Source organism: Tetranychus urticae, chromosome 3 (genome assembly GCF_039701765.1).
Source record: "Tetranychus urticae isolate SD_2017Ah chromosome 3, NJAU_TeUrti_SD_1.0, whole genome shotgun sequence".
NCBI lineage: Eukaryota > Metazoa > Arthropoda > Arachnida > Trombidiformes > Tetranychidae > Tetranychus > Tetranychus urticae.
The window spans coordinates 639,515-667,294 of record NC_142960.1 but is presented as its reverse complement, the minus strand read 5'-3'; the positions used below and the strand labels follow the sequence as shown (position 1 = coordinate 667,294).

The 27,780-nt window shown below is 31.8% G+C and overlaps 4 protein-coding genes and 2 long non-coding RNA genes across 7 annotated transcripts in view; 2 read left to right on the top strand and 4 right to left on the bottom strand.

Moving 5' to 3' along the window:
* LOC107369186 (uncharacterized) overlaps positions 1-13,786 on the bottom strand; it is a 58,886-nt gene extending 45,100 nt beyond the window's left edge. For both annotated transcript variants that reach the window (XR_016200322.1, XM_015937113.3), the window contains exons 1-2: positions 12,898-13,786; positions 4,154-4,330 (exon numbers count right to left, since the gene is read on the bottom strand). Coding sequence is in view for 1 of the 2 variants with exons in the window: in XM_015937113.3 (XP_015792599.1) it covers positions 4,154-4,330; positions 12,898-13,228 (508 nt within the window). In the remaining variant the exon portion in view is untranslated. The remainder of the gene's footprint in view (positions 1-4,153; positions 4,331-12,897) is intronic.
* Positions 13,787-14,969: 1,183 nt separating this feature from the next.
* LOC112539580 (uncharacterized) lies at positions 14,970-16,501 on the top strand. Its single transcript, XM_025162280.2, has 3 exons — positions 14,970-16,006; positions 16,071-16,232; positions 16,294-16,501. The coding sequence occupies exons 1-3, from the start codon at positions 15,074-15,076 to the stop codon at positions 16,351-16,353; spliced, it is 1,155 nt and encodes a 384-aa protein (XP_025018048.2). The 5' UTR covers positions 14,970-15,073; the 3' UTR covers positions 16,354-16,501.
* A 1,273-nt stretch (positions 16,502-17,774) lies between these two features.
* LOC107369205 (ABC transporter G family member 23-like) lies at positions 17,775-20,525 on the top strand. Its single transcript, XM_015937136.3, has 2 exons — positions 17,775-17,899; positions 18,032-20,525. Exon 2 carries the CDS (start codon positions 18,042-18,044, stop codon positions 20,205-20,207), a length of 2,166 nt encoding a protein of 721 aa, XP_015792622.1. The 5' UTR covers positions 17,775-17,899; positions 18,032-18,041; the 3' UTR covers positions 20,208-20,525.
* A 55-nt stretch (positions 20,526-20,580) lies between these two features.
* LOC107369059 (uncharacterized) lies at positions 20,581-23,069 on the bottom strand. The gene is made up of 2 exons (XR_016199494.1): positions 22,567-23,069; positions 20,581-21,527 (listed from the first exon to the last, which is right to left on the bottom strand). It is a non-coding gene; the product is annotated as an uncharacterized LOC107369059 (long non-coding RNA).
* A 549-nt stretch (positions 23,070-23,618) lies between these two features.
* LOC149093121 (uncharacterized) lies at positions 23,619-25,187 on the bottom strand. Its single transcript, XR_016200312.1, has 3 exons — positions 24,284-25,187; positions 24,059-24,220; positions 23,619-23,985 (listed from the first exon to the last, which is right to left on the bottom strand). It is a non-coding gene; the product is annotated as an uncharacterized LOC149093121 (long non-coding RNA).
* Positions 25,188-26,264: 1,077 nt separating this feature from the next.
* Positions 26,265-27,765, bottom strand: LOC112539579 (uncharacterized). The gene is made up of 3 exons (XM_025162279.2): positions 26,701-27,765; positions 26,478-26,639; positions 26,265-26,411 (listed from the first exon to the last, which is right to left on the bottom strand). Exons 1-3 carry the CDS (start codon positions 27,640-27,642, stop codon positions 26,355-26,357), a joined length of 1,161 nt encoding a protein of 386 aa, XP_025018047.2. The 5' UTR covers positions 27,643-27,765; the 3' UTR covers positions 26,265-26,354.
* Between the last annotated feature and the right edge of the window lie 15 nt (positions 27,766-27,780).

The window sequence follows — 27,780 nt, the reverse complement described above, 5'->3', positions numbered from 1 at the left end:
AAGTAAATAAGCCGTTACCTTTGTACCAATCAAAAGTGTCACTCATTTGGTAAACATTAATCTAGATTCAAGTATTAAATTCAAGTGAAAAAGTCGCTTAAAGCAAAGTTCAACTCGAATCATGATTTATTCAAATTCAAGCTTAATGAATGTCATCAGGCTATTCTCAATTATCGTTGTAATCACAAGTTTTTACATAAAACTTGTTACTTTGAACACTAGTAATAAACATTCCTCTTCGAGAAAAGTGAAAAGACGAAAGAAGTCGAAGTTACAAAAAGAGAAAAAAATTCAACTTGATAAAGTTCCAAACTCACGAAACTCTCGAGTTTCGATAATGAAAAGCTCTGAAAAGCTCATTGGATTATTTGCATCAACTCACATGAAATCGATGAAAGAATGAATAAAGTACGAAATTGAAAAGTTTTAAAATCTAAAGCTCGATAAGTTGATGGCAATTGTCTGGCACTTGAGACATTTTGCAAGAAATTGTTCTTTTAATTAGAACTTCGAAGGTTGAATGTTATAAAATGAAAAACATTGTTCCAAATGAGAGGAAAGTTAACCCTTTTCAATGGTTACAATTTGTAAGTTTAAAATTGAATCGAATTGAATGAGTCTAATTTAAAACTCGTTTAACCTCACAACATAAGTTTTCTTTGGAAAACAGTTTATCTTAAAGTTACGAGACTGAAAAATGGGTTGCATGAGAGACTCGGAGAAATGAAGATAACAAAGGAATACACAAAGTTGGGTGAAAATAATCTTCATTGAGATGTAAAATGAGAGTAAATTCATTTTAAGAATTGAAAGAATGATAAAGAGAAACATTATTCTCATGTAACTTCGTTTTCCCCCTGAAAAAATGACTACAAAATAAACTTGAATCTGAGACTGGAATAAGTCGACATAAATAATAATAGAAATGAAAATTTGCAGACAAGAATAGCTGTTTGCTTGTATCGATTATTTGACTGAGAAAATGAAATAAAATGTATATTTTTTCATTCCAATAATTCAATCAATAAAAAAGGGTTTAAACACAATGAGACTTTTCCGCAATTTTTGTTCTTCTTCCTGAAGAGTAACAAGAAAAAAGAGTTTCTTCAATGAACAAAAAAGACTGTTTTGTCAGGGAAAATAAGGAATGGAAAAAGGTTGACAGTGAAAAGCCTAAAGCAAATTAACAGTTTTCATTGATAATATTAACACTTGAAAGTGGCAACATGAAATATTAATATTTTTTGGTGAGAAAAGGATAAACTAAGTTGATGAATTTTGCATAATTTTTTTATCATTTGTTAACAGAAAGTGTTTTATTTAATAAAACTAATTAACAGTAAACTGAGTTATCAATAGAAATTGAAATATTGAACAAAATGTTGAAAGTTGAACAATAATTGAACAAGTTTAAATGTTACAGAAAAAAAACTCTTGAACCAATTAGAGTTACTTTTTGGCAAAATTTTTTGTCTTTTCTGTGAAAACAAATGAAAATGAAATTCATAGTCCTTTGAGATTAACTAGTGATATTAATAACTGAAGTTAAATGAAATTTATCATCAGGTTAAGTTTTCAGTTACATTAAGAGTTGATTGTTACAGAGTTTCAAATGTTTCAATTATCAGTTGAATGGAAATTCTGGTTCGAAAGATTAGTCCATGTCAATGCTTGGTTAATCCTAAACAGTTGAAAGAATATGTTTATAATTTAGAAAATTCAAATTTCTTTTTCATAGAAATTGATTCGAAATTTGCTTTTGGTGTTTCCATTCAGATTACTTGAGATGCTAGCTTTACAAGTTGCTGTGTTGGTTCATCGAACCATGAAAAGATATTTCTTTTTAAATTGTATCAAATTCTTGACCAACATGTTCATGTTGAGGAAACTCTTTAGACTTTTTGATATTTTCTTATTGAACATCAGTGTTGAAATGTATCTTAACCGTGAAAATTAAGTGTGAAAGCATTTGTGTGAAGCTTGAGATACTTTTAGTCGAGAAAATGTTTTAAAATGAAATCAAATTTCATCATTAGTTGACTGATGATACTTTTCAATGGATTTTTGCTCTTATGGCTACTATTATCGTCATGAGAAAGGAGGGGAAAAAATGATTCCAAGTTGAGTCTGAATTTATTTTTGAAGAGAAAAATGTTGCCCTCAATTTTTCTCTTGAGAATCGTTAATATAAATGTGAAAGAAGCCAGTTTTTGTCAAAAAAATTTCTCAAATAATCAATTAAAAGAGAGGAAAAATGATGAGCAAAAGGCTGGTAAAGATGAAAATGGCGATGAATTTGAGAGCAAAATGACAAAGTGGATTGAATGAATTTACAAAACCAAACTATTAAAGTTGAAGTAACCAAAAAAAGTGTTTGAATGGAGGTAAAGTGAAGAAAAAGAAAGAAAAGAATGAAAATGAATTAAATTTTTCTTGGCACAACATCACCTCGTCAAGCTGAAGATGGATGATATAATGTATAGCATTTGTACGAGTTAAGGTACCAGAAGAGTGATGAGAAAGAAGATGAACAATCATAAGTCTGGTAAAGTGAGAATAAACTGTTATCCTTTGATAATAAAAAAACATTCAGTTAATCGTGCCCGATGACAAACAAGACGAATTATTTGAGAATATATTTGAAGGGAAAAAAGCAAAGGGTTAACTCTGCAATATTGTTATTCTTAGTGATTCTCATTCGATCAGATGAGATGGAAAAGATAGAAATTTTATTTGGCAAAGTTTGTGATTCCTGAGATGAGTTCAATTCTGTATCACACAACGATTAATCTTTCTTTGGTGAACTTATTTTCGAGCAAAAAAAATCTTTCGTTTTCTTTTAATTTGACAGATTCTTTTCATATTTATTACAGATTTTGTTTCAATTTTAGGTGAAAATTGGTGAAAAGGTTCAAATTACGAAAAAAAAAGTAAAACTCTTTTCTCAAATGGAAAGAATGAAATTGAAATTTTCTACTTTTCTCATTGTGATGCGTTTCATTTAATTCAATATAAATGCTTTGCATTCACAGTAAAGTGTTCATTGGTTCTTGATAAATGATTTATCGTTCAACTTTAATCTCGAAAGTAAAATTTGAAACAGATTTGCTGGAAAAATTCATTTCCAAATTTACATTCAACTCTGGATTCCATTTTCAAGTCAATTTGAGGTTTTCTCACTTTGATTGACTGTTTATTAGTATTTATATTTATATATTTATTTCTCGATAGGTAATAAGTTATGTCAACGAATCAGATGGAAATGATAACAAACTTGGATCCTCTTGAGTAAATGAATGAAGATTAATAGACGAGAAAATATTTGGAAACAATCAACCTTTTAAAATGAGCTCATCATATTTGATGCTTTCAACATTCGAATAGATATTTATATAAATTTTGGAAAAGTCAAAATTCGCAAGTTATTCGTAACTGATACTTTCAAAGGAAAGACCAAAGGTGATGACAGAATAAAATTGGTGGCAATTTTTTCTCCATTCACTCAATTCATCTCAAATTTACAAGAATTATAGATTAACTATCGAGCCAAGATGAAGTTGAATCTACTCTTCATGTTAACCTTTTACTTACGGTTGGACATGAGTTTGCCTAATTGATTGGCAACTTTAATTGCTTTACTTTTTTTTACATTTTTTGCCAAAATAGCTTCTCAGATGAACCAATTTTTCCTCATGAAATAACCTTAGTAACAATTTCTGCCTCCATGAGCAGTTTAATATTTTGAGCAATAAGTCAAGACACTCGGATAAACACTCGAACAACTCAAACATAATTTACCAATTAAATTGTAACAAAATCTAACAACAATTAATTTTTGTTTATTTGGAAATCTAAGTTTATTCAGGTAACACGCAATTAGCCAAATGTGTATTTGGCTCGGCTGTGAGTTCAACAGAAATCACTTCTGAAGTTTCTAAAATTTAAAAATTCTTCTAATAAACTCAAGAACAGAATGAAAGTTTGTAAATCTTGGTTTCTGTAAAAATTGTTTGAAGTTCAGATTCTCGAGTTTCAAGTGTTAAGATGGTGATTCGAGATTCATTACTGAAAGTTGCTAAAAGTTGCTATTTGTTTGTAAACATAAAATTGATTTGATTAATTATTGAATGTTGTGAACTGAATTGGAACTTACCTTTAAAGAAAGGCCGCTTTATCGGAGCAGTTGGAACTGTTGATAGTCGTCCATGTTTCATATCATCTTCTTGTTGTCTTCTTCGAGCAACTTGTTTGGCCATAACCTTCTGCCTTTCCTCCGTTATTAGACAATCGGCACAAACACAATCCTTAAACTTACAAAACCTTTTATGACCTGGAAAAGAGTGCAAAGAGTAAGCAAATCAAAAATTAATTCATATTTTAATCCATTTTTCGATTAACTTGTCAACCAGAGAAATGTCAATATTATCATTTTGTTTCACCTTTTCCTCTTTGCTATTCACATGAGTTTCAAGACGATGTTAAACTCATTTCAATATTATTTACTCGGTAAATTATTTTCTCTTCCTACTTTACTGTCAAAGATAAATTACCTCAGTAAACGTATTAACCCTTCTAATGAAAAGAGTCTTGGTTTTGATGACAAACCTAATGTATTAATTGGCTTGCATGTGATGCTAATGAGACTGATAGCAAGAAAAAATCAGTGCAACAAATTATAATTTGTTGCTTTGGATGAACAAGAAGAACAAGGAAAAAAAGGAAAACTTCTGAATCGAGTTTCATCGAAAGTTGAATTTGAAAATCATCAACTAGTTAATTGACTTTATGGCTAAATGAGGAACTGAGAAGGATGAGAAATCGAGAAAAAAATAAGTTGAGAGTTGAGGGAAGATGGAAGATAAAAGATGAACAAAATGTTAATTGGTAACAGTGTTTCAAGGATGAAACATGAGCGATTAAGAAGATGAGAAATCAACTCGAAATTGTTAATGAAACTTTACGTTGAGAAGCAAAAAAGTTAACCATTGATTGTTTGTGCGATTATTAATCATCTAAATTAAAAGGAAGCCGAAATCAAGTTGAGAAAATAATCACCTTTGAAACAATGTTTCAAGCCCGATTGACTGGTAAAACACTTTGACGTAAAGTAATGATGATGATTCACGATTAATCACATCAACTTTAAGATTAACTGAATAAAATTTAATTTGATTAAAGGTAAAAGAAATATGAACATTTGTTAAAGTCAACATTGAGATTCCGTAAAAGTTGACTGTTATTAATCATGAAAGATAATTGATAGCAAACTATTCAACATTTCATCTATAATTAAACGAATTGTGTTCAGTCTAGAAATTAATATAAATTACTCAAGTGAAACTGATAAAGTTCAAGACAGTCTGATCCAAATGAGAATAACATTTAGGTTGTAAATTGAGACGCAATACAATGGGCAGAGTTTAACAGGATTCGCAACTTAAGGTTGAAGGATTGCGTTCTCATCTAGACAATTTATGAAGTTCAGATCAGTTTAGATGTTGTGAATGAGTTCAAGATAACTAGGATTTTCTTCGGGTTTGAGGCAAAACTTCAGTTAAAACTGAGTCAATTCAAAAGCCTATTTATTATATCGAAGTCGACCGTTTAAGTCAGTCTTTCTGATCTGTTTATGCGAATGGTTTATCGTTATTTTCACACAAGTTCAATCGATTCTTCAATTTAAATAAGAGCGATAAATTTATACGCTTGAGTTTTCTCTTGCATCTACAGCCCTTGGAGACGCTCGAGAAAGTCAAACGATTGAAACTTTTTGCACTTTGGGTGAAACTAAACTAAGCTTCTTTAAGCCACTCGATTGGAATGAAACAGAATTCGTAATAAGAGGAACATGACCTTGAGAATATTTAGAACCAATCAATACAAATTTCGACCGTCTTCTGTTGATTTTTTCGAGTTAATTTTGCCGCTAATCAGTAGTTAATTGCCTCAGAGGCCAGTTTGATTCTACGAAGAATCTCATCAGCACAAACTCACTGTGTTTGGATGATTTTGTGTTACTCTCTAAGTGCTTCAAGTGTATATTCAATAACATCTTTTGGTAAATCATCAGTTCCGAACGGAATCCAACTGACTAAGCTAAGTTGTTATCTTAGTTTGATGTGTTCATCAACTCATAAGTTTACACGCTGAAAAGAGTATCTCCATCTCTTTCATCAAAAAGAACTTTCTCATTACAGAAGTTTCTAAAGCTCACATGCTCCGTGGCTAAGAACTTCTGAAAGAAACATCTAGATGTTTAGTTTGAGGTTTGATGAAGCGATAGCGTGTTTGGAAGATAATGTTTTAAAATGAAGGGACCTTTGAAAGGTTAAAATTACTAAACATTATAAGTAAAAGAAAAAGAAATACGTGGCTATTCAGCTACTAACTTTGATACTGGACGTGTTATTGGACTGAAAATCGAACATATTAAATTCATGACTAATTGTCTTCGTTCGTTCTCGGTGAATGTATCTGGATAATGTGTTTTTTCATATTTATATATGCGAATTTGTATAAAAAGCAAAAATTCAAATAGTGACTTTGGAAAATCAAATGTCAAAGACTCAAGTCGCGTTCATCACAGAGTGTTACAACTTGATCAGTAAGAATTCCTGTCTTCAAAAATTATGTTATGACCTCGGGTATATCTCAAACATAAGCAGTGACGATTTCTGAAAATGGCCTTGAATGACCTCGTCCTTGAAGCATAAAAAATGAATGTCTTCCAAATTCACTATGTTCGATGCAAAGTCCAATAACATGTCTAGTATCAAAGTTATTGACGTTCAACATCATACTAACGATGTATTGTAAGTAAAGGGTGTTGCGTGTTATTCTCGCCAGCTATCTCATCCGAATGGAGATTAAACAACTGATAAAGATGAAAATGTCCAATGGAAATCTTATAAATCTCCATTGTGATAAGATAGCTGGCGAGAATAACACGCAAAACCCTTTAGCTGAATAGCCTGTACGTATTATTTGGAAGTTTTTTTGTTTGTGAATTTCGTATTCAAAGTAGTTAGAACAATCGCTTCAGAAACTTAACGTTATGTTTATGGATTATGTTGAATGAATTTAAAACTAGGCTGCACTTTGATTAATTAGTTGACATAAGTCGAGAAATTACTGGATTCCCTAAAAGTTGAAACCCTGAATAGTGACATTATTTATGTCAATGCTTCTCTATTGAGAGTTTCTGAATAAGTTGATCTAATTTGGAAAGCAATTCCTGACCAAATGAATAAAAATCTGAAGCAAAATTGAGAACTCAAGATAATGATGAGATTAATTTAAATTGAAAAATCAATAACATGAACAGTATCAAGTCTAAGGTTTAAAGTTTATCTTTTACTCGAGCAAATATTTGATCAAATATTTGTGTTAACTTGTTGAAAAGTATGAAAGAGCAATTTGAATAAAGTGAAGACCATTAGAAAGGTTAGTTTACCCTTTCATTTTGCATACCAATCATGAATTTAGAGAAAAAAGAGAAAAAAAAGAATTTACAATTTTTCAGTTTGAATGGCGAAAAGAGAGATTCTTCTTAAATCAACTTGCAGGTTGATTGAAGGATAAACACTTAAACTGTTTCACATTAACTTTTCAACAAACTCAACGTCAAAACTCGAGCAATAATGTTGGCAACAGAGGGAAAGAAACGATAACAAAAATACAGAAAAGCAAATCAAATGAGAAGAAACAAAAAGTAAAGTCTCCCCATTCAAAGCTCAATAAATAACAAGGTAAAGAGCAAGGTGAAGGCTGACTAAAAGTGAATGAAAAAAAGTATAATCTTTACATTTTTTACCTTTCATTCAACTGATTTGAAAATGAATGATAAATATAAGCAGGTAAAAGGTGAAGAGTGAAGTAAAAATGCAACACAAAACTGGTTAACTTTATTTCCATACTATGTTTACTTCAGGTTACCAGCAATTTGTAATCTTCAAATAAATAACACTTTTCATTGATTCAAACATGGAAAAGGGTGAGTTAAATGTTCATGCTCAATCAGGAAGATTATTTGAAGAAAATGAAGAGAAACTGAAACATGCAAGAGAATATGTTGAGACAGATTCAGTCTGGTTCAGTTTGAACTTTTTCTATTCTCTTTCGGATTCTCCCTGTTGAACAGCTTTATAATGCAAGTTGACGAGTTTCATCTTCAACTATAATTTCAAATGTCAAGTAACAGTTTGTCCTATGATTAAAGTGCATCGCACTCAATTTGAAACAAATTAATCCAAAAAAAGATGAAGAAATGTTCAACAAAAAACAGATGAGTTTAAACTCACCAGATTGCATCATGTTGATAAATGAATAAATAAATGAAAAGAACACAAAAGAATACAAAAAAATATTTTCAAATGTCAAATCTAGTAAATTAAACCTTCCAAAAGTACATATTCACGCTGCTAATCAAATCTCCAGAATAAAGATGAAAAAAGTCACATGAAGTAAACGCAACGAAACGGATTTTTTCGCAAATAACAAGGTATTTCTTTTTCTGAAGCTTCAGGTGTAAATAGGGCATAATGATTGGAATTTTTTCAGATAATTCTAAGATAAACGCTTTCAACAGACAGTCGATTGAGAAAGAATGTGAGACAATTAAGAATTTTTACCTCCAAAGGAAAGACTTGGAACAGCTCAAAATACAAGTAATAACTCTTGATGCAAAATTACTCAATGACACAACTCTTTCAATCCCAAAACAGAACGGAACATCCGAAATATTTTTCTGTTGAAACTTTCAGTTGGAAAAAAAGAAAATGGACTTTTATCAATGGCTAAAATATTCACATCAGAATACGATTCCAATTGATTCAACGATAAACTCTGTACCATCTTCAAGGGAATCAAAAATATTGATATTAGCTGGTTTAATAGCCTTTGAATAGCTCAAAACGATGCTCTAAATGTAAAACTAGATGAGTTGAGAGTATTTTAAGAAAAAAAGCAAACTCTTGATCATGATTGATAGCAAATTCTTTTTTACTGAGACGATTCATTCAATTAAAACTTAGAAGACTCTAATTATTAACGAAAACCCCATTTTCAAAATGAGAAATCCAAAAACGGGATGTAAAATTAATCTATTACAACAGAACAAAAATGCAACCGAAGTTATTTAACTTTAAAAGCGATCTCATTAAAAATTTTCGATCAGAGAAATGTTTTAATTACAATCCATCCACACCAAAAGACCAGAGTTTTTGATAAAAAACCATCGTCAGCACAAGAAAGGCAAAAATTAAAATCCTGGTCCAACAATGAACCCTAAACCTGAATAACAAAAAAGTTACCCACTCACTCAATGTTATTGAATACGGATTCTGCATTCTTTCCCTAAATCTCAATTTTCATAAATTTCTCAAAGATCAGAAACCTGAGGTGAGATTTCCTATTTCTCATTATTGTAGTTCAATTGGTGCTTTCAGGCTGAGTAATTTTCCATAGAACCCGCTCAGTTTGGCAATAATTTTGACTCAAAATTTGATACTTTACAGATTGTATGCATAGATGAATGTGATTAGGCATTTCAGATGAGACTTTTCGTTTTCGAATCGACTGTGCAACGAGAATTTGCAAAACTCCAAAAGTTAATTCTTGAACTGATCAGACTGATGGTCACTTTGCAATTATCTTTTGTCTGGTTCAGTCTAAATTAAAACTGACATTTCACAAGAAACTTAATCAACTGTCCAACTTTGATCACAATCGTTAACTGCCTTTACAAAGTTAGTGGAGCGAAAGTGAAATACCAATGGACTAGATTAGGCTAATGTACATTTCAATGGTCTTCTCGTTAATACAATGTTTAAAAAACGCCAAGTTGAACTTGTTTTTGTGTTGACAGTTAATCAGACAATTACTCTTTCTCCAGATTATTAACAATGAAATGTTTTCGCTTCGTTTTTAGGGTCAACATAATGATAGTTGTGTTCATTAAGAATTATTGATCAATCAAAGTCGATATTTTAGGAAACAATAAATGTTCTTTCAGGTTAAACAGAATGGAGAATAAGAAAGATTTACTTTTAATGATCAAAACTCATGAGCATATTGATGCCAATCGAATAAAAAAGAAACAGAAAAATGAATTAGACAAGATAATTAGTTACTTTGATGCTCGAATGTCGCCCAATTTTCCTTATACTTTAATCATCATCATTATCACTTTAACGTTTCTCATTCAACTAAAGGCTAAACAAGTTTGAATAAAAGAACAGCCAGTTCCATGGAAACTGCATGATATTTTTGTGTTGCTTCTTCTTCTTACTTTTTTTCCATCAAAACTATTCAGTGCCATTGATCCTCTTAAACACACCATGAATCAAGTGAATAAGAATATCGAAAAAGAAGAAGAACCTTTTCCATGATGAAAACAATCAATGGATGTTGATAGTTGTCAGGGCAATAATTTACAGGAAACTGAGAGAATAGAGAAATGATATTCTTAAAAGTATCGAAAGGATTTTGCAAAACTCAAACTTTTTTTCCTTTCTCTTCAAGAATCTAATCGAGAATCGAAAAAAAAAGAGAAAAAAGTTTCTTCAATTTGCATCTTTTACTATTGGAATCAATTTGATTGGTAATGTTTTCGTTCACTCGAAATCGAGTTAAATGTCAATTACATCAAATCATTTCTCTTGACTCATGCTTTCGTCTAATGTAATACTTCACATGAAAATAGTTTTTTCCCTCTTCGAATATATTCATTTTCCTTTTCAATATTTCATTCTATTTACAGTTCATCAGAAAATTTGTCAAAAAACAAGAAACTATTTGAACAGCAAATTGCAAATAAGATTTGGATGATTACATGAAAAGTGTCATCATTCAGTTGATTCAAAAGAATGAGATTAACATTAGAATTTTTTAAAAAAATGTTTTCTTTCGTCGAGACAAATGATAAATGAACAATCAAATGTAACTAAATTTGTCTCATGAACCATTTGGTGGTTTCAGTTATTGATTCAGACTAAGGAACTAGAATGAAATAGAAGAGACAAGTTTCAAAGTTTAAAGATTCATCCAGATTCGAGTTCAATTCAAGATCGAGGATTTTTCGTCCTAAAAAATTTTCCAAAATTCATCTCAAATCTATTCAAGAAAGAACTTTTAATCAATTTCATGATAAGAATTTGAAATTAACAAGTTTTGCAAAAAGACTGCTTATGAACTGATTCGATTGTATTGAGATTCGAGATTCGAGATTCGCATTAATAAAGATCAGTCGTTAATTAACAATGGAAAGTCCGAGTTCCAAATTCGATTTGCAAAATTCTCCAACTTCTGAAAGGATCTATCATTTCTGAACTCCATCGACATTAGTAGTATAGAAGCAGCCCACTATACTACTGCCATTCAATATCGAAAAGCGCTTTAAAAATTATTCTTTGTTTGGAATGGAAGTTGTGAAAGATTGAAAGTCCTAATTGTTATTCAAAGAAATAATTCAAGACATCGTCATGTTGTGTCCACTCTTAATCTACTTTAATCTTATCGTTAGAGGAAGTTATTAGTTACTAGTTCATGAATAAATTATGTTGCGATGGAAAAGATGAAACGTTGAAATTTCCAGATTAAACGAAAAATGGATTTAAACAAATCTGATAATTGTTAGATGGCGCCCAACGAAATGAGCCAACTACGTTTGCATGCTATTATTAGAAACACTAATCTGATTAGAAATTAATAACTTTAATCAGCAACCATTATCATAACCAAATTAACCAAAAAGACATTGCAAGTTGAAGATAACCGATTAAAATGTAATGATAAAATAGTTGAATGGCGTTTTTGCCTGACATTGAAGGTCACTTTAGATTTCAAATTAAAAGCAATTAATTAGAGACTGGAAACAGTTTACCAATCACAAGCAAACTGCTTAAAATGCTATCGTTTAAATCCACTTGATTAGATCGAGTTTGACTTTTAAATAATCATCGTTATCAAATGAAATGTTAATTAATACCTTCAAGATTTAGTGAAAGTTCAACAGAAGCTTCTTCAAGATTTACAAGCAACATGGGAACAAAAGATTTGCTTAATGATTAAAACGTTATACGAAAGTTTCATCAACTTTAGTAACAACATGAAACTGAAATTAAAACATAAACAGTAAACCATTGTTAAACAATTAGACAAGCATGCAATCAATCGAATCATTTGACAATTAAAAATCCATATTCTTTGATTGATGAAAATTTTCTCAGCTTTTATTTCAATTTTGTATCAACTCAAGATTAAATGATTACATCTTAACAACTCAATTGATTATGAAAAATTGCTTAAAATTGATTAAGTTAAGGGTCAAAACGGTCAAGCTTATCTAAAGAGGAAAATCTAAATGTTTAGAAGTTGCAATTTCGTTGATTAAATCTTAAAAGGTGAAATCGAAAAGAAAATTGACTTTTAAATGAACAATTAATTGGCGCAAAAATGAAAGACATTTGGTTGTCAGTTGCAAGTTAAATTGATTTAATGCATTTGTGATAATTGCGAGTAAATGTTTAACTCTTTATTGCTCTGGAAATGGCTGTTGATAAGCTATTTCTGGATAGACTAATTATCTGATGGATTGAATCAGTGAGATTCATGATCATGGTGACTGTGATAGTGAACAGAGAAGACATTGTGTCATCTGATAGGCTGTAGTGAAGCACATCAAGTTTGCTTGTTCCTCATCAACAAACATAAAATATCATCGCTTGTATTGAATGAATAGACTTTCAAGATTGTCGAGTTGATTGATTAAAATGAAGAAACAAGGAAATCGAAAGAGAAAAAATTGCAAGAGAAAAAGTAAGAAAAGAAAGAAAGAAATAAAAGAGATAAATTGTCATTTCTCTTCTTTACTTAACCCAATCAAAGGGACAAACTCACCTTTAAGATCAGATTGAACTTGATGGTTTCGACAACGAGCACATTGAGGCTTTCGAGTTCTTTGATCAACATTGTTTAAGGTTGAAGAGTCAACATCAACTTTATCAGTTATTGAAACTGGTGAGCTTTCACCGCTTGCACAGCTACCACAGTCTTTCATTGAATCATGTCCTGAATTACCTTCAACCATGGAAAGTCTGGCACTTTTATCAACCATCGATTCAACATTGAATAGATGTTGGACCTTTGAGTTTTCATTTAATTCACTTTGAGTCCCACTTTTGGAACCAGATTCCTTCAGATAATTTTGTATCTTTACTTTATACTTCATGGTTTGATGGTTGTTACTGTTGTTGCAGTTACTGTTGATGTTGCTGTTGTTGTTGTTGTTGTTGATATTGTCTCCAACCTCCCACCTCCACACGTTCCAGTGATACACTTTTGCTTGATTATCAGTCACTTTGACGCTTTTATAGTTGATCGACAATTGGGCGACAATTTGTATTATTCAATAATTCTGTAACTGTGATTAGAATGAAAATAAAATGGTTCCTGATAACTGGTATTTTGCTGTGTAAACCCCAAAGTTTATTTGGGATCCAATGGTGAAGACAGACTCGAGACTGTTCCGTATTCACTGTTCATGGTAACCATAGTGAATCGAATGGTTAGGAAATAGCGCAAGACTCAATCGAAATTTGAAGACAAGATGAGAATGAAGATGATGGAAGAATGAAGAGAAAGAGAAAGACTGGAGAAAAGAAAGTAAAGGAAAGAAAGGGTTCGTTACCATGCATCTGTTACCATTGCATTTATTCAAGGTTATTTCTCGAACTTTACTTCCGCATTTCACATTCAATCAATCAAGGTAATCAAGAGACATCTGTTATTGGGTATTAAAACTAACAAATAAAATGCTCAATTCAACCTTTATCTCACATCTTTTCACTTTCATGCTGCCATCTTCATGACAACTCATTTAATCTTGTTTTCTGGTTTAACCTTTAATTTAATCTTTAAGCTTGATGAAGGAAACTTGAAGATTTGATAAAAAATTTGCTTTAAATTGAATCGCAATTTTTTTGGGTTCTTTATCAATCGACTTTTTTTCTGGTTTTGCTCGTCTAGTGATATTTTTAGAGATTGAAGGCACAAAAGGGTAACAATTGATCCAATTTGAAAATGTGATAAAGGATTAACTGATTAACTATCTTATCGTTTAATTCAAGGTTTCCTGAAATTTTCCACTTTTTTTGTTCAATCGCATTGGAAAACATCTCAAGAGGTAAATGTGATTGGGTGAATGAGTGTAAGAGTTTGCTGAAACAGTAAAGAGACAAAGTCACTCAATTTTAATCGCAATTAGCTTTTTCAAGTTTTCATGATTTACTCAATGTGAATTATTCTTACGGTCAATTCATTGAATTTCACAATTTATCGATCAAATATTCAACAGAATAAATTGACACTTGAATCCCTTGAATTTTTCATTGAAGGTGAACATTGAAAATGGATCGAAAATTTAGGTTTCATTAATTTCAAGATCTGAGGTTTCTAGTTTAACCTATTAAAGCTAGCTGAAAGTAATGTTTATAAAAAAATGAAATAAAACCAAAAAATTGGTAAAGTCATGAAATCGCAGAACTTGTAATATCTTTAATGAATTTCATGACAAAACTCACTGATCTCTTAATATGCAACTGTATCAGTATTGGTATACAATTTTGTTGTTCATTAACTGACTTTTAAATCTGTTTTTTCCAATCAACTGGAAAAATAAACCTTATAATACATTGTATCTGAATAGATCAATAAAGTCCATCAAACGAACTTCTGCCTCTAATGATGGTCGTTCATCAAATGGTTGTTTTCAAATTAAAAAGTAGATTAGATTAGTTTACTTCTCGTTGTCTCAACTTTTCATCTTCACATGCAATCACTTGTCTGCCTTTTCATTATTTTTGCTCAATGAAACAATAAAACGAAACTATTCTCAAAACTTGGATCATTACCGAAAAATTAAACAAAAAAATTAAGCAATTGAAGGTTATCATGAAAAGGCATGATCAATTAAAAAAGAAGAGTAAAAGTGAAAAGTAGAAAAATAAGTTTCGAAAATAAAGTGAAAGAAAAAACAAAAGTGAGATAATTTTCACATTCGACTCTCAACAGAACCATGAAGTTGGTGATGGAACAATCAGGCCAATCATTGTCCAATTATCTCAACAAATTTTCTCTTCTCAACTTACATTATCTGCCAACACAGACTTCATGGAACTGTTTCCTGTTTCAAATATTCAGCCTTTTCTTTCTGGTAATGGCACTATTCAAAGGGTTTATATTCATATTAGAACCATTCAGTCCTTCGACTGCTCTTTTGCTCGGCGATTACGCCATTAACCTCGGTGCACCTCATCACTTTTTACACTCGATTAACCTTCTTTGGCTTTTGTGTGGTTTCATCTGTTTCAACTTGATTCAATCGACAAACGTTTCACCCAAAAAACAATTCTGGTTTCATTCATTATCCATTCTGGAGGGTGATGTTCCTGACTGGACAAGAGGAACCAAAGCAGTTGTCATTTACCTTTTCTTTCACAATCTAAAGTCCAATCTCATTCTTGGCGGTGCATTCAGTTGGTGTTTGTATATTCCAGTGCTCATTGAAAGCAATTCAACAGAACAATTTTTTTTCATCAACCTTTCAGGTTTCAATGGTGCAATTGCGGGTTACTGTTGCACTGCTTTTTGTGTCAACTTTTCCTTTATATTCGCCTTCTATTCTGTAACCACTGCTTTGAAGTACGATAAAATTGCATCGAGATTGAGGAGACAAGTCTCGACTCTTTCCGATCCAACAATCATTGACTCGATAAATCATGATTTAATTCAGTTGTTGATTGAGAATCATAAAGCAAACTATTTTTGGACTCAACTCAATTCGACCATTTTTCTTCTTACTTTTATCGCTCAAATTCCCATTTTATATTTGATCTTTTTTGTACCCTTGACCAACTTTACCAAGTTTTCAATGGTCATTCTGGGTGCGCTCAACTTTCTTTGTGGCCAATCGATTACCTTTCTTAGTGGTAGTTTTGCCAAAACAAAGGTAATTGTTGTCTTTACGATTTCATTGAATATTGAAAATTGTGTTTACTCTTTTGTTTCTTTAGCTTGACAAATGCCATAAACAGCTTAATCGTCTTTTAATCAGTCGAGATGATTTAACATTTTATCATAGAATACAATTGATTTGTTCAGCTGATTACTTGATTAATCGCCATTTGTTTTACATCTTTGGACAATTTGAATTTACTCACATTAATTATCTTCTGGTGAGTGTTTAATGAAACTCTTTGGAAAATTAACTTTTCTTTCCTTTTTTCCAATTCTCAGGTTATCATGGAAATTATATCACACTTGCTATTACTCATTGCCAATGCTGGTGCTGGTTGAGTAATAATTGTCAATGGCAAAGCTGATTGTCGATTGTTTTAGTTGATCAAATTGTTAATGCTCTAGACAAATGTTTGAATCAATTTGTTTCCAACAAATTAATCAAAACTTGTAGCAAAAGAAATTAATAAAATAATTTGTAGCTCAACAGTTTCATTTCGATTGAATCATCAAAAGCATCGTCAGTCGCACATTATTTTCACATCTTAAACTCAACAATTTCAACCTTCAAAACCTCAAAAAACTCAAGAAAATTCTTGATATTCAACTAATGTACAAATTCAAACTTCGACTTAAACTCAATTTCACTATTGAATGCAGCTAATAATAGCAATGTAAAGGTAAGATTAACTTTTCTCACGTGAAGATTCATTCCGTATGAATGTTGACGGGAAATTTTGAGAAATGGTGAATAGAAAATTCGATTTTTTATTCATCATGAGACGGTTTTATTTCTAATTGGCTGGTCAATTGAAAGCATTAATTTCCTAAAAAATGGAAAAACTTTGTTTTTGGTTTTTTTTCAATTCAAAGCAAAGGGAAAATATTTGCTTCTTGTTGTTCAAAAGTTGGTCTTTTCAGGAATAGTTACCTGGTAAGTAACCGGTTACAATTTACTACGGTTGCTGTCTACTGAATCAATAGAGAATCTCGCTTTTTCAGTCAATTTTGCCTCAAGGAACAATGAACCTGGAACATTTTATTCTTACCTTGAGTACAAAGAAATGCAAGAAGCGCTTTGTTGGATCAACATTTTTTTGCTAAACATTGAGTCTACAATTTTCATTTGGTTAACGATGTTGAACTTGCTTGGGCATGTTGATGATCAAGTTACCATGCAATAACCCTTATTGTTGAAGGTCTTCATGGTGATTGATTACAACATTTTGGTGTTTCTCATCTACAAATGATATCGGTTGTCATTTTTACGGAATCCGTGTTGACTTTCTATCTCGAAATCGGGAAATTTGACTATTTATCAAGTTGTAATTAAATCTTCGCTTCTCGCTATGACCATGATAGTACAACCGTTATTAGTGATGAATGTTGATCAAGCGTACGACCAGAAAAGAGTTCATGATCAGTGAACAAGTTTTTGATCCAATTACAATCTCTTTAAATCATTTATTTCAGGTTTTATCAGACGATTAACTGATTATCGATAAATTGCTTCGAGTATTCATTTTAATTGTCAAGGATTCAAATGTTGAGGCAAAAGCCAATTTTGGTTTTTTATCCAATGACATTGAACTCTTTACTTGTGGCGTCCTCTTAACTCAAACTAAATAAGTTTTTTTATTTTTCTCTTTTCTCTTTCTTTTTCCCTTTCTCTTTCTTTCTCTTTCTTTCTCTTTCTTTCTCTTTCTTTCTCTTTCTTTCTCTTTCTTTCTCTTTCTTTCTCTTTCTTTCTCTCTCTCTTTCTCTACTCTTTGGACTCTATACTGTTGGTTTTCCCTCCCCAACTTATAACCAGTTAGTTGGTTAAAGGAGCCAATCTGGCCAAACATTGACTTCCTCCAAACCTGGAAAGTGTCTAAAAATAAAAGTAAGTGTACTGCTTGAAAACATGTCATTTGGGCCTTTAACCGGGTACTCATCGTTTGACATAGAACCACTTTTTACTTGTTCAAAACTGACTTTCTCTTTTTTTCATTGGGTCATCTCTTTTTACCGCCAGTTATTCAACAATGATTCCGCAAGGAACTGGTGGGATTGTTGAAAGTAAATCAATTGCCGCCGTTAAAGCTCGAAATGTTGTTTACATTCGTTCTGCTCATCAAACCATTTTAAATGATCTAAACTTGTTAGTACCAAGTGGAAGTGTTTACGGTCTTATTGGACCCTCTGGTTGTGGTAAAACTAGTTTCCTTCGTGTTCTTGTGGGATATAAAAAGCCAACTTCGGGATGCATCCAAGTGTTTGGATTAGAACCAGGTTCGCCTGGTCTAGGTATTCCTGGACCAAATATTGGTTATATGCCTCAAGATGTTGCTCTTAATAGTGATTTAACCATCATTGAAATGCTCGTTTACTTTGGGCATATTCATGGTTTATCAAACGGTGAAATGATTAAACGTATTAAATCTCTACTAGCATTACTTGAACTTCCTTCTGGTGACCGGTTGATTGGTGATCTTAGTGGTGGACAACAACGTCGAGTATCATTTGCATGCACAGTTCTTCATAGACCTAAATTACTGATCCTCGATGAACCCACAGTTGGTGTTGATCCTCTTTTACGAGAAAAAATGTGGAGCTACATCAACTATTTAACATCCACCTTTGGTGCAACTGTTATTATAACTACTCACTACATTGAAGAAACTCGACGAGCCGATGTGGTCGGTTTTATGAGAAAAGGTCGAATCTTAGAAGAAGATAATCCTTCTCGTATCATCACAAAATACAATACATCTTCCTTAGAAGAAACTTTTGCTTGTCTCTGTAGAGAAGACAAAATGCGAAAAGCATTATCTATTCCATCGGTGCATAATAACAATAATGTTACTGAATCCAATTCAGTTGAATCCTTTAACCACTCTTCCTCTTCACCCTCTTCATCAACCTGGTCATTATCATCAATGTTTACCAATTCCGATTATTGGCGAATTCAGAAAGCTGTTATGAACAGGATTTTTTTACGATTTTACAAAATGAAACCTGCTTTTTATGGATCAGGGTTAATTTTATTTTTCATCATAACAATTTATGGACTATTCTATGGACGGACTCCTCGAGGATTAAGATTAGGTTTAATCAACGATGAGAAACCTGCTAATCAAAGTCTACTTTTCCTGCAATCAATTAATCCTGCTCATTTAAATATTCGACCCTATCAAAGTCTTGATCTCGCTATAGATTCCACGAAGAAAGGGATAATTCACGGGTTTATCCATATTGGGGCAAATTTTTCTGCCACAATTCGATCCAAACTTGTGCCTTTTGACGATAATAATGGCTATTATTATGCTAATGGAAGCATTGTTAATAGACTAAGTCAACAATTAAATTCATCTCTAATCACATTTCATGGTGACCATACCAACATTGTCTTAGTAATAACAATATTCCGATATTTACTATCTGCTTATCGGGAATTTACTCTGAAAGCAGCTCATCAACTTGCTTTGAACCCTAAACTGACTGACTTACCTATTCAATTAGGAGATATAATCTATGGACCACCCGACCTTGTCAATCCTGCTAATGATGCCGATCGTATTGAACAATTGATGAATAACAATGATGATATATTTGGTGTATATCAATTCATTTTACCCGTTTTCACCGTTTACCTTGTTTTTGTGCATTCAGTCAACTTTTCATTATTCAGTTTAATGAGAGAAAAACTGGACAATATGTTTGAACGCAATTATGCTGCTGGTATAACAACCAACCAACTACTTATTGGACATTTCGTGGTCTACTTTGTAACCACAGGAGTCCATGTTGTTACACTTTTCCTCTTTCTTTTATACATACTCAAAGTTCCCTGCCAAGGTTCAATTGTTCTTGCCTGTTTTATTCTGTTGCTTCAAGTAGCTTCTGGAATCACATCCACTTTCATCTGTGCCCTTTTCTCGTCCGGCATCGGTAACATGTTCATATTTACCACTGGTTTCATGTTGGCCTGCATGTTTGTCGGAGGTGTCCTTTGGCCTTACGAAGCTTTACCTTATTACATGAGATCTTTCCGTTATTTCACACCTTTTTCAACTTCACCTGAAGCTTTTATTGGAGTAATGGTAAAAGGACTTTCCTTTACTCATCCCACAGTCTATCTTAACCTGGTTGCTCCGTTCATCTACTTCATCATTACTTCATTAATCTCATTCTCAGCCTTCTCATATTGAGCAAATAATCCTGATCATAATTGAAAGTCAAAATTACGGGTTGAACTGAAATTTTTCAGATGGAAACCATGAAAAGAATCAATTGTAAATCAAGCTTTAATCCTTGATTACTGTACCTTTTTAAGTAACCCAATTCACCTGTAAAATATCTGTTTAATTTATATTTTCATTTCTTATGTTTATTCATATCAATGTCACGCTCATTAATTTATTGTCATAATGGAAGTTCCATTGTTTTTTCATTTGCCTTTTAATACAAACGCATTGATTGGTTTTACAATCAATCCAAATTGAGAAATAAATAAATTAAAAATTGAATTATGATTCATCGAGCTTCCAACATTTGACTTTAATATCAAATTGAAGCCCAAGGTGTTAATAAACACATTTATTTAACTTAAATTTACAGTTAATTATAATTGAAACTGAACTTGAAATAAAAACAAATTAAAGGTTATTATTAAAAAGTATTTTTTTACAAAATTTAATTACGCTCTTTATGGTGAAAATAGTTTTAATATTTTATTTCAATTAGAATTCAATATTTTCAAGCTTCCAGATTAACCTTGACCTTATCAACTAAATTTACTGATCATAATTTAAATTAAATTTATCATTCTCTAGATGAATATATACTAATGAAGAGCATTTTAACCAGATTAAAATTAATGATCAAATGCATTAGGTGAAGTGAAGCATAATCTTGAGTAATTAAATGTAAGGCTCCAAACTAGATGAATAAATTAAATAATTATGTCAATTCTGATCAATTTAAGCTTCTTATCTGTGTTTATTCATGACTCTGTGAGCATTTAATCATTTATAATCAAGTTAAATGTTGATCAAAGGCAAGAAAATGAACAATTTTCAATTCTTGTTCATCTTTCAAGTGATAATCGGATGAGTTGAGCATTAAAAAAGTTAATAAGTTAACTGTGATTAATTTGAATTGTTGACACTCCATTGAAAGACTTCAGTGGAGTCCGAAGATTCATGTTCGGTGAAAAGGTTTGACCAGATTTCAGTTTATTCAAGTTTCTGCTTTTCTCATGAAAAACATGGTGATGATGATGAGCTATTTTCTGTGCATTTGAATAACAGTTTGGACATTTGATTGTTGGCTTGACTGGAGTGAATTGAGGCTTAACCAAAAGGTAAGGAATCGAAACAGTTTGGCCAATTTTCGCAAAATAATTTCTATCGTATTTAAGTCCACGCATTCGGTACAATTTACGACGATAAGCCATTGGACTTGAAGGTGAAGGACGCAGTTGATGATAAGGTCTATTGGAACCAGATAAATCTGTAGAACTGTTTTCACTGAAAAGGAAAACAAATTGAGCGTTCAATCTCTGATTAGATAATTTACTTTTTCCATTTTCATTCATTCTTTTAATCAGATTGTCGATCATTTAAATCAAAGTACAAACTTGAATGGCCTTAACTTGGTTTTACCAACATTTACTTTGCATAATTACCTTGGTTGACCAACAGAAAGAAAACTTTTCTCTTCTTTTTTCTTCATTCTCTGCCCTTTTCAATGGTTTACCTTTAAAAGCCTTTAGGCTAATGTCTTGGGAAAACCCTGGTCAGTGTTTAACCTTTCCTCTAAGTGACCCTCAGGCTGTACCTAACAACCTTGAAAACAATTTAGAAGAACTTTTTTGTCCAAAAAATGACCATTTTTGTCTTCTAAAGAAAGGGGACAGAATGTGAAAGGTAAACAAAAAAAGCTCTGGAAACTTCGAGGTTCTTCGGGTCAAAGGTCTTCAGTTTAGTTGAGTTCAATTTTCTGTCTTTTCGAGGTTTTTTAATGTTTTTTGAATAAAAAGCAAAAATATTTTCATTGATTGACTTGGAAACTTGGCTAAAGTGCAAAGTCGATCATTAAACAGTTTCTCGACTTGTCATTTCACTGTTGCTCATTTGACGATTAAAAAGTTTCCTGTTTGCTGTAAATTGAACCTTTTATGTGTCGTCTATTAGTCGAGTCATTTGAGCATGATTTGGTAAACAAAAGCAATGCTAATCCTGGTTAATGAGTTTATACGAAACTAAAAGATGGAGCCTCTTTGATGATGTTTGCTTTGAAACAGTTTTTATCCTTTGCACTCAAATGACTAAGGTATACTAATCACTAACAGTAGGTAGGTAACCCAATTACACCTGGAATACTAGACAAGGAATTAACATTTGAGTCCGGCTTAGGGTCGAAACTCAAATAAGCTGTTGGATTAACATTGAAACCGCTATAAATCCGAAAGCCATTTTAGTTTTTGTTTCATTCATTCACTCAACATCATGTTAACTGGTCAAACTTAAATCTATTTGCGGAATAAAAAGGAACATTTATACTAACTTGATTATAATTGAATTATCTGGACTGTTTGTTATTGTCATTCCTGGAAATGCGAGGTTAACATGATCAGAGTCTGGATCATGATTCATAACCATTGTCATTTTCATTGGTGGCATCCGATAGCGAGGCATGTTGAAGGAAAATGGTGGCACTTGAACAGCAAAATTCATTGAACACTCAACAAGTGATTTTGAAATTAACACCGAAACACAGATCACATTGAATATCCAATTTACTTTCATGGTCACTGATTAACACTGGAAATTGAATTTAAAATCACATTGATAAATGGAAACCATAGTTTGATTGGAAACTAACTTTTGAGCCTAAACGGTTTACCAACAATAAACAATTGAACCAATTCAAAGGGTGGCAAATGAACAAATCTTTAACCATTTACTTTCTCTTAAGATGTAAACGAGTTTCCCTCCTCTTTTCAGTTCAAATATTAATTTGAGTTACTTAACATCGTTAAATATTTGGGACATTTTGTTATTTCTTATGTTCGTTTATTGTTTTAAAGTTTAACAATAATTGGTTAACTTATTAATTGTGATACTTTCATTACTCGATCGTGTTTAACATGTGGTTTAAATATCAATGTACTCAATATTCGTATCAATAATTTCATGGACGTCTTGATTAATCAAGTTTCCATTCATTTAGGTTTCAGAAATATTGAATATAAATCAATATCGCTTGTTCATCGATGTTCAAAAGTGCTTCAGGTTAAAGATATTTGAGTTAAAATGATAAGTAACGATAAAAAGTTACTGTTTAGAGCAAATTCAATAATTTATTTTTTTTAATTAACTAATATCCATTTTTGGGTTTTTTTGAGCTGCCATCTATTGCATTCAAAAGCAATTTGAGTTTTGCTTCAAATGGGATTTGAAGGTAAAAATTTATAAATCGTTGATTGATTCGAGTTAAACATTATTCAAACATTGGATTAAGCAAAGTTCAATTTGCGTTCAAGTTGTACTGATTAAGCACGGTAAAGGCTCGCAAGAATGAATTATGAAAAAGTTTCAAGAAACATAGAAAGTTACCAGAATCAGATTTTTCTCAGATTCACTTTTCATTTCGATATAAGATTCATTTTTTGATTGAGAAAACATAATTGACTTTTCAATAGTCATCGAATCGGTTAATGACTTAAATAATTTTATCTTGAACAAATGGCTTGACAAATTGAGCTGTGATTACAAACATTCACACAATTATTTACATTGTTAAATATTCAAAAGTTTCAATCAACTTTCTTTTCCATATTTTGAAAATACGATTGATAGAAGTGCACTGTGCGAATGAAACACTGAGTAGCAACGAATAGATTATTAAGAGAGTTATTAAGGATCAGCTAGAACCAGCATTGGCAATGAGCAACAACAAGAGTGATATCATTTCCAGAACAACCTGAGAATCGAAAAAGAGGAGAATAATTTGATTTGAAATAAAATTTGCCATTTTTCTTCAATTGAAAACTTACCAAAAGATAATTAACGTTAGTGAATTCAAATTTGCCAAAGATGTAAAACAATTGACGATCAATCAAGTATTCAGCAGAACAAATCAAATGTATTTTATGATACAAGTCTAAATCAATGCGATTGATCAAAACTCGATTAAACTGTTTATGACATTCATTAAACTATAATAAAGGCAGAAAAGAAAATTTGATTCAATAAATTCAAATAATAGTTGGTAAAATTACCTTTGTTTTAACAAAACTACCACTCAACAAGGTAATCGATTGGCCACAAAGAAAGTTGAGCATACCTAACATGACCATTGAACACTTGGTAAAGGTAGTTAAAGGTACAAAAAAGATCAAATATAAAATGGGAATTTGAGCGATAAAAGTAAGAAGAAAAATGGTCGAATTGAGTTGAGTCCAAAAATAGTTTGCTTTATGATTCTCAATCAACAATCGAATTAAATCATCTTTTATTCTGTCGAGAATCGATGAATGTGATCGAGTGGAAACTTGACCACTTAATCTCGAAGCAATCCTCTCATACTTCAATCCAGTATTGAACGAATAGAACGCAAATATGAATGAAAAGTTAACACAAAAGGAAGTGGAACAGTAACCAGCAACAGCACCATTGAAACCCGAAAGGCTAATAAGTATAAATTGTCCGAACGATTCACTTTCGATGAGCACTGGAATATACAAGCACCAACTAAATAAAGAACCGACCAATAGATTGGCCTTTAAAATGTGAAAGAAGAAGTAAATAACAGTCGATTTGGATTCTTTATTCCAATCAGAAATATCATCATCTAGAATGGATAATGCATGGAACCAGAATCTTTTTTTCGGTGAAATGTTCGTTCGCTGGCATAAGAAAAGTGAAGACCAATAGCAAAAAAACCAAAGAATGTTGATGATTATTAAGAAGTGATGAGGTTTGGGCCAGTTAACAGCGTAATCTCCTGAGTTGAGTGCAGTTGAATATTCAAGTTTGACGGTTACAAAAATTATGAATCTAATGGTTATGAGAGTTTGTAAGAATATCACAGTAACTCGAAAGAAGACAAAGTACCATGGGGATTGTACGGCCAGGTAATTAAGCTTGAGCAAGGAAAATTTATTCAAGTAATTAGTGAATGAGTTTCTCGCCATTTTGTTAGTTTCTCTCGATTAATAGTTACTGGATCAATTGGAATGAAGTTGCAGAGAATTCACTTTTGGATTTTAATGTCAAATGCCAATTGCTAAAGTTTTAATTTCATTTTTTCATTTTTCATCTTATTTCGAAATTCATTCTTTTTAATTGATCGTAAATATTGATTAACCTTCAATTTTAACCTTCTTTGTCTTTGAAGAAACTTTTTCAGTAATAATCATGATATATTAGACTTTTGATCAAAATGGAGTTAATCTAATGAGATGAGCAAAGATTCAGAGAAAATAATTGGTCGATATTTTAATGATTTAGAGCCACAAAGTTCATTAGTTGTTCTATAATAATTCATGGTAACAATTTGAAAAATTCTTAAAAGAGTTTCATGCAAAATTGATTAAAAGATATGTAATTTGACCTAAGAATGCAAATTCTTCTTCTTTAGCGGCAATCCGTTTTGATTTTGCTTAAGATTAAGAAGCTGAGCTTGGCACCAATATCCGTTTTAAAATAGCAAAAAGAACAAAAGTTTTCAAGCTTTAAACAATTGTAATAAGATCGAAATTTGATTAATATTCGAAGATTCGATTAATCCAGACTAACAATACCACTGGCCACTCTGCAAATTCAAAGAACTCTAGGTAGTAGGCAAAGACATGCACGGAATAGCAATGGCTCAGGTAAATCAACTATTGCACAAGTACTTGCGTTAATAGTTTGCTCAGAACAGAAACTGGTTTATCCTAAATTAATTAAAATGCGATGTCAACGCATCGGCGAAACACGAAGACAAGAATATCATGATTTAGTGGAAGATTAAATCAAATCTCCTCGTGGATTTATATGAACACATTGCTTAAAATGTCAAAATTATTATAAGGATAGCAGTTTCCAAGCCGCGTTTCAATCGTCTTCAGCAATTTCAGAATTGTAATGATTTAACTTAATACAATACTCAGCGCAAGTTATGCATAATTTAAGCTTGTGATAGACTCAAGTGATAGCCAACGCTGAAAGAAAGTGAAAATTGCTTAGGTAGAGTTTTTGAAACATAAATTTTATTTAGCAAATGAAAGATTTAAGGTAATTTTAGACTTGATTTCCAAATCACGAGACGATTTCCTGATTGTAAGACTCAGATCTGTTCAATGCTGATCATCTACCAGCATTAGCTAAGAGTAATAGCAAAAGTGATATGATCTCCAGTATAACCTGCAAGGAACAGAAGAGAAAAAACTTTTGTATAAAATTTTAATTTTGTTGTAATAAAATACTCACAAGAAGATAGCTAATTTGGGAGAACTCGAATCCTCCAAAGATGTAAAACAAATGACGGTTTATCAAGTAATCAGCTGAACAGATCAATTGTATTCTGTGATTGAAGTTGAAATCGTCTCGACTGATCAAAACTCGATTGAGTTGTTTGTAGCATCTATCAAACTGCAACGATAAAACAACAATAATTTGTGTTTGTAAGTTTGTAATGAATCGAAATGCTTACCTTTGTTTTAGCAAAACTACCACTTAGAAAGGTAATCGATTGTCCACAAAGAAAGTTGAGTGCGCCCAGAATAACCATTGCAAAGTTGACGAAGTTAGTCAAAGGTACAAAGAAGATCAAGTATAAAATGGGAATGAGAGCGAAAAAGGTAAGAAGAAAAACAATCGAGTTCAATTGAGTCCAGAAATAGTTTGCTTTATGATTCTCAATCAACAATTGAATCAATTCATTATTTATTGTGTCAACAATTGTTGGGTCTGAAAGCGTTGAAGCTTGCTTTGCAAATCTCGAAGCAAGTTTATCGTACCTCAATCCAGTTGTTAACGAGTAAAAAGCAAATATGAACGAGAAGTTGACACAAATCGATGTACAACAGTAGCCTGCGACAGCACCATTGTAACTACCAAGACTAATGAAAAACAATTGTTTAAGCGATGCACTTTCGCTGAGCACTGGAATATAAAGAACCCAACTAAATGCAGCACCAAGAAATAGATTGCACTTTAAAGTGAAAAAGAAAAGGTAAATAATGATTGATTTGGTGCTATGCTTCCAGTCCGAAATATCAGCATCAAGAATGGACAAGTACTGGACCCAGAATTGTTTTTTCGGTGCATCGTTCGTTCGTTGGAACAAGTAGAATGAAGACAAACCACAGGTAATCCAGAGAATGTTAATGAATAACAAAAAGTGATGAGGTTTAGACCAGTTGATCGCGTAATCACCGAAGTTGAGAGCAGTTTTATGGTCAAGTTTGACTGTTATAAAGATGATGAATTTAGTGTTGAGAGCTATTAAATTGAAAATTGCAAAGGCACGAATAAATAAGTAGTACTTGGGCGATTTTACAGTTAAGTAATCAAGCTTAAGCAATGAAAATTTTCTTAAGTAGTTGGTCAATGAATTTCGCATCATCTTCGTTGGATTTGCAGTTATTGACATAATTGAATCTATTGAATAATTACTTATGGTCCCTTCTTCGCCATGAATGTCGAATGATTGAGTTACTTTTTGACTTCTTTAGCAAAAGTTATACTTTTTAATTGATCATAAAGATTGATTATGACCTTCATTGTGATC

What these genes read in the sequence shown, in the direction of transcription:
- LOC112539580 (XM_025162280.2), top strand. Translation starts at nt 15,074, where the DNA reads ATGAAGTTGGTGATGGAACAATCAGGCCAATCATTGTCCAATTATCTC. An exon ending in GTAGTTTTGCCAAAACAAAG is followed by an intron (nt 16,007 to 16,070) that starts GTAATTGTTGTC and finishes TTGTTTCTTTAG; the next exon opens with CTTGACAAATGCCATAAACA. An exon ending in CTCACATTAATTATCTTCTG is followed by an intron (nt 16,233 to 16,293) that starts GTGAGTGTTTAA and finishes TCCAATTCTCAG; the next exon opens with GTTATCATGGAAATTATATC.
- LOC107369205 (XM_015937136.3), top strand. Translation starts at nt 18,042, where the DNA reads ATGATTCCGCAAGGAACTGGTGGGATTGTTGAAAGTAAATCAATTGCC.
- LOC112539579 (XM_025162279.2), bottom strand. Translation starts at nt 27,642, where the DNA reads ATGTCAATAACTGCAAATCCAACGAAGATGATGCGAAATTCATTGACC. An exon ending in GTAGTTTTGCTAAAACAAAG is followed by an intron (nt 26,640 to 26,700) that starts GTAAGCATTTCG and finishes TTATCGTTGCAG; the next exon opens with TTTGATAGATGCTACAAACA. An exon ending in CCCAAATTAGCTATCTTCTT is followed by an intron (nt 26,412 to 26,477) that starts GTGAGTATTTTA and finishes TGTTCCTTGCAG; the next exon opens with GTTATACTGGAGATCATATC.